General features: G+C 42.0%; 1 protein-coding gene across 11 annotated transcripts in view; it reads left to right on the plus strand.

Moving 5' to 3' along the window:
* LOC115098596 (collagen alpha-1(VII) chain-like) overlaps window positions 1–12,637 on the plus strand; it is a 420,825-nt gene that overhangs the window by 363,522 nt on the left and 44,666 nt on the right. For all 11 annotated transcript variants that reach the window (XM_029615285.1, XM_029615292.1, XM_029615282.1 and 8 more), the window contains one exon: window positions 9,049–9,126. In XM_029615285.1, the coding sequence (XP_029471145.1) occupies window positions 9,049–9,126 (78 nt within the window). The remainder of the gene's footprint in view (window positions 1–9,048; window positions 9,127–12,637) is intronic.

Below are 12,637 nucleotides of genomic sequence, written 5' to 3' on the forward strand. Positions count from 1 at the left end.
AAGGGTGAGATTCTCTACAAAAATAATAAAGTTTAAGATGTTTTTCAGGACTTTTGATTGGCGGTCTAAAAAAAAAAAAGGGGAGGGCTGGTTTTGCTGCTGTAAAGAAAACCCTGCAGCATTGTGGAATCCCATATGCCGTACCTTACCCCACATGTCTAAAAGTCTTTTTTTTTTAACAAACCCAAGATCTTTGACTCGCCAGTGGAGGTTCAGCGTCACTTGGATTAGGTCAGAGCGGCGCTGCTGGGACAGAAGCAAAACTGTGGTAGCAGTGCTGATGAGATCTGATCACCAGGAGCTGACTGGGAGAATGTGCTGCATTGCTGGGGAGGGAGAGCTAAGCAGGCCCTGAAAAAATGATATGCTTGACTGTTACTGGGGCGATCTTCAGGGGGTTTAACTTTGTTTTTATTTTTCTTATTTACTTAATTTACTGTAGTAGGTTTGCAGGGTGGATGGGGGGTTTATTGGTAAGAAGGGGTGAAGGAGTGAAATGCCCTGGCACAACCATGGTCCTTTTATTTGCTTGCTTCTTATGGTTTCTGTAGGATAAGTTGGACTCTGAAGGCCGGGGTCATGTGCGTTTACTGGACAAGCTTTTTTTTCCATGGCGTGGACTTTGTCATGAATGTGTGGAGATGAGCGCACTTGACAGAAAAGGAGGCGGCTGGTGCCGGTCGGGAGCGATTGGCAAACAGAGGCAGTGGGAGCATGTAGAGAGGGGAGCCACAATTCAAGGGGACTGCGCTCGGAGGCCTCAAATGTCAGTGTACTGGTATCTGCCTCTATCGCTGTTTACTCGGAGTGCTTAATGGCTGCCAGCATATATTCCACAATGTTTGTATCTAAGTTTTAAATGCCCATGGTACTCCTATGTACTGGGTTTGTATCAGGGGAATCTGTGTTACTTTAAGAGTTATTTTGTTAGTCGGGGGTCTTATTAAGGATGTTTGGTGGTGTCAGGCTGGAAGGGTGGAGGGCTGGGGGGCTTGGGAAGAGGTAGGGAGAGCACTGTGTTGAGAGGGCTTTGAGAATTCTGGGGGTTGTGGGATGGGGATGGGGATGCATTGTTTTCAGGTGGATGGAGAGTGTGGGATGAGGGAGGAGAGTGTCTGTTTGGAGGGGGTGGCAGAACTCTGGCCCCGAGGGTTCTCCTGCTGGAGAGTTCAGCTGCAAATTAGAGGGGGGAGGGGGGTTTTGGCTTCTGGAGGTATTGGAAGGCAGGACAGTTTGAGGTCAGAGAGAACGTAAAAATCTTGCTGTTCCTAAACCTTGGGGGGGGGGGGGGAGGTTACTAGTTGGGGTTTGGCAGGGGCTAGTGGGATTGCACTTGGAGGTTTATGATTCTTTGTTAAATCAAAAAATGGGAAGAGATAGCTCTTTTTCAGTATTTCCTGTCCAGTGTTGCGTCATATGGTGTGGTTGGACTCTTGGCCTGATTCTACAGAGTGGGTATATCCATTTTGAATATGGTCAATACTAAAGTAGGCTTGATAGCCTGGAATGTCTATGACATTATTTCCCCTATCAAGCAAAAATGAATTTTTCATTTTTTGAAGCAGCACTTGACTCAGATAGCCTTATTATAGGAGACCCATCTAACCGACAAAGAACATGAGAAGCTCAAGAGAGAGTGGGTGGGACAGGTCTTTTATGCATCCTTTAATTCTAAAAGTCATGGGGGAGGGGTCGTATATTGATATACAAGGCTCTTCCATTTAAAGTTTACAAAGTTCAAAAAGACCCGGAGGGCAGAATCATTTTCATTGAGGGAACCCTATACAAGCAGTCAGTGGTAGTGGCTAATATCTATGGGTCAAATAAACACTAAGATGCTTTCTGTTCCCAAGTTAGGGTGGAGCTGGCTGGTTTCTCCCCTTACCCTGTCATAGCATCGGGAGATTGGAATGCATGTATAGACCCTGTGCTGGATAGATCTTGTCAGGGTGGATTGTAGCCTAATAGAGGGCTTTGAGCCTTTATACAAGGGGTGGACTTGGTGGATTTCTGGAAGGACAGTTATCCAACGAGCAGAGACTACACCTACTTCTCGGTGGTGCACAATACACATAGCCATATAGATTTTTTTCTATGCACCAAAGGCTTGCTGAGTAGAGTGCTACATGTGGCCATTTTGCCCTGCTACTTGTCGAATCTTAGCCCTATTGCACTCGATATGGATCTCATGCAGGCATTGCTGGGAGAGCATTCTTTGCGGCTTAACCTTTCGGACTTGGGGCATAAAGACCTTAAGGCCTTGGTTGAGGATGAGATAAAGATGTTCAAGGAAATATATGCAATGACCAAATGTAATCCGGTATTTATATGGGAAACTTTGCATGGCAGAATTATCAGCTACACCAGCCATTACAAAAAGCTGGGGGGGGGGGGGGGGGTTGCCAGAGAGAAGTCATTGGTATGAGATAAGGATCACCTTGCTGGTGGCTGGAAAGAACCAGTAAGTACTGCTTGGAGAAATTTTTAAAATTTAAAAGTATTGGGGAGAAGTAAACTATTGGGGTATATTATTTAGTGTGTTCATATATTTGTTTTCAATAGGTAGTGAGAAAGGCAGGCAACAAACAGACATTTGTGTGTTTGTATTTAAATAGGTAGTCAGAAAGGCAGGTAACAAAGAGAAGTTTGTGTTTTTGTATTTCCCAGCCCTCCCACCCACCTCTAGCTCATCCTTTAATTTACAGGCAAGTGTCACTTTCACACTTAAAAGGCTGATTTTTAAAAAAAAAAAGTTTTTAACTTAAACTCAGAAATTCCCCACACCTTACCAAGAGTTTGATCATTCCCTTGTAGGTCACTACCAGATATATAATGAATACACTAATACATTTAAAGGACCCTTATTGTATGCATTCCTACTCCCATAGCAACTTAAAACTTAACTAGGAACTGAACAAATTTAAGATGAAGGCAGCAGTTCAACAGCAAGAGGGGGGCCTCCCAGTCTTTTGCATCGAGTGTCACATGTATGATTTTTTACCCACTGGTGAGAAATTGTACCTGTGCATCTGATGCAAAGAGCTCCTGACTCTCAGAGAACGAGTCCGATCTCTGGAGGCTAGAGTGGCAGACCTGGAGGAGCTGAGGCAGACAGAGAGGTATATAGATGAGACCTTCAGGGACATAATAGCCAAGTCCCAACTCCAGTCTGGCAGCCCTGGTGCTGCCTTGGAGATGGAAGGTCTCATGATCAGAGAGCATCAACCTGGTGCAGCAGGAAATGATCTTGTAACAAGGTCCTGCTCTCCAGGTGGTGCATTGTTCTCTCATACCGAGGATATGTCTCCCAGGGCTACTGCCTGGGAGAGAAGGCTTGGGTTGGCTGTCCAAGTTGGTGATTCGATTATTAGGATGTAGACAGCTGGGTAGTTAGTGTACATGAGGATCTCCTGGTAACATGCCTACCTGGTGCGAAGGTGGCAGATCTCACGTGTCACCTAGATAGGATCTGAGATAGTGCTGGGGAGGAGCCAGCTGTCATGGTACATGTGGGCACCAGTGACATAGGAAAATGTGGGAGGCAGGTTCTAGAAGCCAGAATTAGGCTGGTAGGTAGAAAGCTGAAATACAGAATCTCCAGGATAGCATTCTCTGAAATGCACCCTGTTCCATGCGCAGGACCCCAGAGGCAGGCAGAGCTCCGGAGTCTCTATGGGTACATGAGACGGTGGTGCAAGGAAGAGGGATTGAGTTTTGTAAGGAATTGGGAAACCTTTTGGGGAAGAGGGAATCTTTTCCAAAGGAATAGGTTCCTCCTTTAAACAGGGTGGAAACAGGCTGCTGGTGCTAATCTTTAAAAAGGAGATAGAGCAGCTTTTAAACTAGAGCAAAGGGGAAAGCCGACAATTTCTCAGCAGCAGATGGTTTGGAGAGCGGTATCTTCAAAGGATACTAATGTAGCATTAGAGTTAGGGCATCCCAACAGAGAGGTTCCAATAATAAGAAAAGTAGTCCAAGTGCCTATAATTAAAAACTCACCGGAGCTAAAAGATTTCAATTTATCCCTGTCAACTGAAAAGCAGAATGCAAATACAAACAAAAAAACACACTTTGAAATGTTTGTATACTAATGCCAGAAGTTTAAGAAATAAATGGGAGAATTAGAGTGTATAGCAGTGAATGATGACATTGACTTAATTGGCATCTCAGAGACATGGTGGAAAGAGGATAACCAATGAGATAGTGCTCTACTGGGGTACAAATTATATTGCAATGACAGAGAGGAGCAGGCGGGGTGGTGCTTTATGTCCGGGATGGCATAGAACCCAACAAGATAAAGATCCTGCATGAGACTAAATGCACAATCAAATCTTTATGGGTAGAAATCCCTTGTGTGTTGGGGAAGATTATAGTGATAGGAGTATACTACCATCCACCTGGTAGGTAGGGAAGTTAACCAAACTGTCAGGGCAGTAATAATGGGAGATTTACCCCAGTATTGACTAGATAAGTGAAACATAAGGGCATGCTAGAGAGATTAAGTTCCTGGATGGAATAAATGACAGTTTTATGGAGCAACTGGTTCAGGATCCAATGAGAGAACATAAGAACATAAGAAATTGCCATGCTGGGTCAGACCAAGGGTCCATCAAGCCCAGCATCCTGTTTCCAACAGAGGCCAAACCAGGCCACAAGAACCTGGCAATTACCCAAACACTAAGAAGATCCCATGCTACGGATGCAATTAATAGCAGTGGCTATTCCCTAAGTAAACTTGATTAATAGCTGTTAATGGACTTCTCCTCCAAGCACTTATCCAAACCTTTTTTGAACCGAACTACACCAACTGCACTAACCACATCCTCTAGCAACAAATTCCAGAGCTTTATTGTGTGTTGAGTGAAAAAGAATTTTCTCTGATTAGTCTTAAATGTGCTACTTGCTAACTTCATGGAATGCCCCCTAGTCCTTCTATTATTCGAAAGTGTAAATAACTGATTCACATCTACTTGTTCAAGACCTCTCATGATCTTAAAGACCTCTATCATATCCCCCCTCAGCCGTCTCTTCTCCAAGCTGAACAGCTCTAACCTCTTCAGCCTTTCCTCATAGGGGAGCTGTTCCATCCCCTTTATCATTTTGGTTGCCCTTCTCTGTACCTTCTCCATTGCAATTATATCTTTTTTGAGATGCAACGACCAGAATTGTACACAGCATTCAAAGTGCGGTCTCACCATGGAGCGATATAGAGGCATTATGACATTTTCCGTTTTATTAACCATTCCCTTCCTAATAATTCCTAACATTCTGTTTGCTTTTTTGACTGCTGCCATAAAAAACTTGCTGGGAAGACTGGATGGACCATTTGGTCTTTTTCTGCCATCATTACCATGTTACTATGTTACTATCTGGTTAAGTGGCACTATATCGGCCCCTCTGAATCTATAGAAATAAATACTTAATAAATAATGCTCTAAGTAAGAGAGGAATTGTTCTGAAATGCAGGACAATAATTAGCAAAAATACTGTATTATTTTGACAAAATGTAGAATTTACAGATTTTGTGCACCGAATTTTAAATTTTTTTGAGCAGAGGTTTTAACTTTTTGGCACAGTATTCTCCCAGGAGCAATTACAGTTTACAGTTATTTTTCAGTTTTGCAAGATGTTTTTTATTAGACTTTTCTCATCCAGTCAGCACATTCTTTGCGGATCAACATAAGAATTGCTTCTGAGAACATTTGGGGGTCCTTTCTTTAGAGGTGACCTGTTGTGAAGAAAGGGCCCATGTGGTCTAGAAGGTTCTTATTATCCTTGGATAATTCTTAGAATCCTTGGAGAATTCTTAGGATGGTTCAGCTAAAGGTCTCCATGGCCTGATCTCTTCAGGAATATTATTAGTTGCAGAATTCTCACTCAGTTCAAAAGATATGATGTCAGACATTGTTTGCTTTTGATCCGTCAGTTAATCCTCCTCCTTTTGGCTTCCAGCTCAGTCACAACCAGTGCTGGGATCCTGGTGCCATATGACTTCATTTGCAACTACCTGGGGATTTGGGGGACAATGAACCTAATCTGGGCCTTGCATCAGGATTCCTGGGTCTGGGGTCATGCACCTTCTTCTAGAACCTTGCAATTATGGACCATTAAATATCACCCTTGAATGATACTATGGCTCTCCCATCCCCCTTGTGGCTATGAACACTGCCTCCAAAGCAACTCCAGTCAGCCTGGGGAATGAAAGACCCAACTCGGAGATCATAGCAGGAACCTTCCACATGGATAGTGATAATATTAAGAATGTACATTATTGCCGTGCCTTGGTTATAGCAACAGTGGAGTGTTAACTTACTTTTCAGCCCTTCATTGAAGTGCTTGTTTCATAATATTAAAATGAAGGAGAAAGAATGACGTGACTATGGTTGTGCCTTAGATACTGTATCAGTTGAGCAGGCTATATATAGATGAGATGGTGGAAAAGAAATGTTTGATCCAATTTCAAATCTATCAACTGTTGGGAAAACTTTAGAGAAATGATTAGCCATACAACTGAACCAGTATTTGGAGGATAACAATGTGCTGGATTTTTATCAGATGGGCTTCCGGAAACACAGAGAGACCAAACTTGTATTGGTTTTCTTGATGAATTACTTACAATGTGAATCGGATAAGGGCAATTTATTATTGTTGATACAACTTGATATATCAACAGCTTATAATTCAGTAGATTATAAGTAATTATTGCAACAACTCCAAGACTAGGCATTTCAGCTATAGTTTTAAAAATGGTTTTCCCCTCTAAGTAATAGGAGTCAACAAATTGTAGTGGGTGAGAAAAAAATCTATAAGTTGGAATGTCTCATCTGGGGTACCCAAAAGGATTTTCTTTGTCTTCCTGTTTATTTAATATTTATTTATTGTAAATAGGGGCCCTATTTCGTACACTTGGAGTAAAATATATATATTTTATATATTTTTATATTTTTATATATATATTTTATATATTTTTATATATTTTATATACATTGATGACCTGTAATTTTGTTTGCCCTATTGTCACAATGATAAACTCCAAGAAAGAGAATGTAATGTGTGTTTAGAAGCAATACGCTCTTGGCTAGTAAAAAATAGATTGTTGCATAATGTAAAAAGAACAGTTTTATTATGGGTTAGTTGGCAAACTTGTGATGGTGAATTTCAAGAAATTTAGGTTTGGAGATCTAGTTATTCCTGTTGTTCAAGAAGCCTGTAACTTGTGAATTAATTTAGATTCTAAATTATCTATGAAGCAACCTATACAATAGGTGGCCAAGGTAGATTTTGCTTGATTATGTTTAGTTTGACAACTAAAACCATTGTTATCTGGTATAGACTTCTGGTCGGCAGTCCTGGTGCTTGTTATTAGAAAAATTGTTTATTGCAACATTCTTCATGTGAGATTACCAAAGAAATGATTAAGAGTTCTGCAATTAGTTTAGAATGGGGCAACACAGATGACAACAGGAACCTAGTATCTGGAATATTATTTCACCAGTTTTAGAATATTTGCATTGACTACCTATAGAATATAGGATATGGTTTAAGATATTAACTTTGATATTTAAGGAGTACCCTTTGTCAGAGTTGGTTCAGGCATATAGGATAGTTTGAGCATTGCGGTCAGCCGATCAAAAGTTGTTAAGTGTATCTCATTTTAGAACTTTTGCTTACCAAGAGATGCGGAAAAGAGCATTTTCACTTGTAGACCTAGAGTTGTGGAATGCTATGGATATTGTTTTATGGAAAGAAGAAAAACTGAAATTTTTTAAGAAGTATCTGAAGGCTAAATTTTTTAAGCAAGCATATGCCAAATGATTTTATATTGTTTTATGTGTTGTTTTCATTTTTTCTGTTTTTGATCTTTTTATTAGGATTTCTTAGTATTTACTCCACACAGAACAACTAGATTTGAATGTCGGGGATGATAAATGTAACAAATAAATAAATATTGGGGGGAAAATGTATTAATTGCAGAGAGAAAAGTGAAATAGATATTGCAATCTTGTTGTGTGTTTGCAGGTGATAATGGGATCCCCCTTGCCCTGGCTGTTAACCGTTCCTGCATCCAACTAGTACAGGGGTGGGAAAACGTTTTGTAGAGGAGGGGTGTCCCCTTGGAGCTCCAGTCAGAGGAGGCAGTGTGTGCAAATCTGTCCCATGCATATTCAGTGTGGAGATCCTGAAAACCTCATTGGCTAAGTGTGTCCCAAGGACTGGGTTAAGAACCCTGCTATAAAGTACAGAATCATAGCTAAAAGCTTTAGACATAAAACAATTCACTCCTTGCTTGCATCACATAAGCTCAATAACAAATCATATTTTTGATAAACCTTTTGGCTGTTAAATATTCGAAAAGCAGTAAATTATGCATTTTTAATTTCCATTGAGTCTTTCCCGATCTAGTCAGCCACAAAAAAACTGTTTTCTTTCCTGCAAGAAATACTTTACTTAAGAATAATTGTGTTCCCCCGTCCCATTTTTTTCATTACATTATCTAATAGGCAACTCCTGGTGGATATAGGTATTTTATATTTGGTAATTTGGGTTAACAATATATTACATCTGCCCAAAAGCGGTGCATCTGTGGACATGACCAAAAACTATGGAAATATGTCTGAACATTTAACACATGCAGTATATCTGTCTGCATTAACTTTTTGCTTTATATGCCCAGCTTTGTGGCAGATACATTCACTGGCTCTTCAGGTCCTCTTCCCTTTCCTTAAAGCAGCCTTACCTCTTTTCACTCTTGAATCATAACTTTCAGCTGTCTCTTTTTCTCTTTCCCTTTCTCTTCTGTAGTAGTCACCATCTCTCTGCCCGGCTTAGCTGTCCCATGCTGCTTGGCAGCTTCTGACTGTGTGCAGTCCCTTTTCCATCACACTTATGGTGCTCGGGTTTATTCCTTCCAGCCTCTTATTGTGACCTCTTATCATAGCTTTTCTCTTTATCAGAGAGGCTTGCCTCTCTGTAATTTATACCTTTGAAGTATTTGTATAATGTAGTACATCATTTTCTAAAAGTAATTTGCTTGTTTTCTTCTTGTAGGGTGAAAGAGGTAGACGAGGAAGGTCACAGCCATGCCCAAAAGGGAGCCCAGGAGCCCCAGGAAATAAAGGAGAAATGGTGAGTAAAAGCAAGTTTGCTTACTGTAAATGATGTTTTCCATAGACAGCAGAATGAATGAGCCATGCTGACTGGGTGCGACATCCTCTGGTGGCGCGGATCGAAATCTTCTCCAATAGTAGAGCTTTTTGTTTTGCTCATGCGCGGGAGTTCCCGCATGCGTACCTCAGTCGTCATCAAAGGTTCAGTTCAGTTGGTATGCAAAGCATGGGTTATGTCTCTCCAAGTGTTTGCAGAATCTGCCAGGGAGGTGGGTGGGTTTGCATGGCTCATTCACTATGCTATCTATGGAAAACACCATTTACGGCAAGCAAATTTGCTTTTTTCTGATGATAAGCGAGTGAATGTGCTATGCTGATTGGGGAGTCCCAAGCTAGGGCTGCTACTTTAGAGAAGCCTGGAGGAGAGATCGTCGGATGTTCAGGCTATAATCTGCAACCCGATCAACTAAGTGGCAAGCTCTGTGCATTTTGAATTCTGAATTCCGGATAAAAAAGCTCTCCCAACCGAACTGTCCGACTCAGAGAGATTATCAAGACAATAGTGTGCTGTGAAGGTATGGATTGATGACCATGTTGCAGCTTTGCAGATGTCCACAATGGGAATGTCTTTTAAGTGCACCAGCGAGGTTGCTGTGGCCCTTATTTAGTGTGCCTTCACTTTTCCAGGAAGAGGAGTGGAAGACATGGTGTGACAGTACCGGATGCAACTTGTCAACCAGTTAGCTAAAATCCTTTTGGAAACCGCCACGCCAAGATTATTAGGATTGTAGGAGATGAATAATTGTTGAGATCTCCTGTGAGCCTGCATTCTTGCTTTGTAGTAGGCCAGAGCTCACTTACAATCTAGTGTATGCAGAGTCTTTTCTCTTTGCAAAGTATAGGGTTTTGAAAAGAACGTCAGGAGAGCAATAGATTCATTTAAATGAAAGACTGACACCACTTTTGACATAAATTTTGGGTGAGGCTGTAATAGTACTTTGTCATAGAAGAACTGTAGATATGGTGGAAAGTGGACCAAGACATGCAGCTTGCTAATTTGTCGGGCGGATGTAATTGCCACTAGGAATAGTACTTTCCAAATGAGGAACTTAATTTCAGTTGTAGCAAGGGGTTCAAATGGACTGGACAGGAGGGCAGTTAACACTAGATTAACATCCCATGGGATTGAAGGTTTCTGTATTGGTGATGAATGTGAAAGAGTCCCTTCATGAAGTGAGATACTTTCAGATGCATTGCAATGGAATTTCCATCTACTGGTTGATGGAATGGCACTCAGATGGTGCAATGGCACTCAGATGGACTCTAATTGATGAGGTCTGGAGATCTGTCTGAGACAAGTGGTATAGGTAGTTAAGTAAGAGCGTTGGAGAACAATGAAATGGGTTAAGTGAATGTTCCTGGCATTAAATTACATAATGGGACCATTTGAAGGAGTAATTACGATGAGTGGAGGCTTTTCGAGAAAAGAGAAGAATACCTGTTGGCAGGTCCAAGTGTTCTAAGATTTGGCACTCAATCTCCAAGCAGTGAGGTGGAGAGTTGAGAGAAGGGGGTGCAGAAGGGTTCCCTCTTCTTGCGTCAGAAGTGTTGCTTGACAATCCAGAGGTCTGGGTGATTGTATTGATAGTTGTATTAGATATGCGTAGGTCGCCTGTTAAAGTTGTCTCGGCCATGCTGGGGCAATGAGAATCATGTCCGCCTTGTCGTGGATGCACTTTTGTACCATGCGGGTTATAAGTGGGATCAGTAGGAAAGCATATAGAAGACTCTCGGACCAAGAGAAGAGAAAAGCATCTTGAGCCATCCTGTTCGGAGACAGAAGGAGAGAGCAGAAGGCTTCCACTTTTGCATTGTACTGGGTCGCACACAGGTCTATGGAAGGTATACCCCACTTGACAAAGAAACTGTCTGCCATGCTTTGGTCGAGGGATCTCTCATGTGGATGGAACACTCTGCTGAGTTTGTCAGCCTGCATATTCGCTACTCCTGAGAGATAGGTTGCCTGAAGGTATATGGCCCGTTTGGTCGCCCATTCCCAAGTCAGAGTCTCTTCCTTGCACAATATCAGTGAACCTGATCTGCCTTGTTTGCGTATGAAAAACATTGTGACTTGGTTGTCCATATAGATCATTATTGTTTTTCCTATTAGGAAATCTTCGAATACTACCAGTACTTTGCTAATAGCCCTCAGCTCGAGGAGGTTGATCTGATAGGAGAACTCTTTGGGGGACCATAGGCCCTAGGTTTGATAATGAAGAAGGTGTGCACCCCAGCCCATGGTGGAAGCGTCTGTGTTGAAGAGAAGCTCCCTGTGTTATAGCTTTTTTTTTTTTATCTTTTCTTTATTGAACAATTTTTACTTTACGAACAATATCACAAACGCATGGCATGACACTTATGTAGTAATACATTCTCCAACTCCCCCCCAACCCTTCTCCAATCCCTTCCCCACCCCTCAGGAGCCAGGCGTCCATCCACTCTAGAGCTATGAGTTATCCCTTGTAGAGGCTGAATAGTCATAATCCGTATATCGAGTAATAAGGTATCTCTTGGAAAGTGGAAGAGAGTGCCAAAATTTGTCCCAAATGGAATAGCAGGTAGTTTGAGGCACCACTGATTGTGTCCTGGCCGTCATATATTCATGCTGTAGCAGTGTCACCAATCTAGCGTGCCAGTGCCCTCCACCTGGCCTCTCAGCTGTAATCCACCTAGCCATAATCGTCTGTAGAGCAATGAGCAATGCTTTTCCCAAGAGCACTTGATCCTGTGCCATCAGTTCCAATACCGGGTTGGTGAATAGTTGTAGGAGGCATAGTTTAGGGTCACGGGGTATGCGCAATGATAGAATCTGGCTAAGACTGTCCAACACTTCCTCCCAGAAGAGAATCAACTGTTCACATTCCCATAGGCTGTGGAAGTAGGATCCTTTGCACTTCTGACATTTCAAACAGATATCAGAATCACATAGTTTAGCTGCATACATCCTAGTTCTAGACATGTACATATAGTGCAATATCTTACATCCCATCTCCCGGATTCCCACATTTTCAGACAGACGAGAACAATTGTCTAAAACTTTGACAATGTCCTCCATCGCTAAGTACATGTCAGCCTGTAGAACCCACTTATTTTGTATTGCTCTAAGAGCAGTAGGATCTATGCTATCTTTCAAAACTTTTGAAAAACCTGAACAGGAGTTGCCCCTGGGGCTCCTAGGTGTAAAATAATCTCATAATCCTTCCCAAGCAGTCCCTAGCAGTTGTGAGCCAAATATGTGTGTAATATAATGCCTCACTTGTAAGTAGACAAAGAAATCATGGGGGTCGAGCGAATATATGGCCTGCAGGTCCCCGAAACTGCGAAGCACCCCCGTGCGCGAGTCGTAGAATTGATGTATACATTTTAAACCCTGAGTGCCCCATTTCCGTATTACCAAGTTATCGAGGCCTACCTCAAATTGTGGGTTCCCGCTCAAAGTAAGAAATGGAGTGGTACACGTCCCCAGTTTT

Source organism: Rhinatrema bivittatum, chromosome 9 (assembly GCF_901001135.1).
Source record: "Rhinatrema bivittatum chromosome 9, aRhiBiv1.1, whole genome shotgun sequence".
NCBI lineage: Eukaryota > Metazoa > Chordata > Amphibia > Gymnophiona > Rhinatrematidae > Rhinatrema > Rhinatrema bivittatum.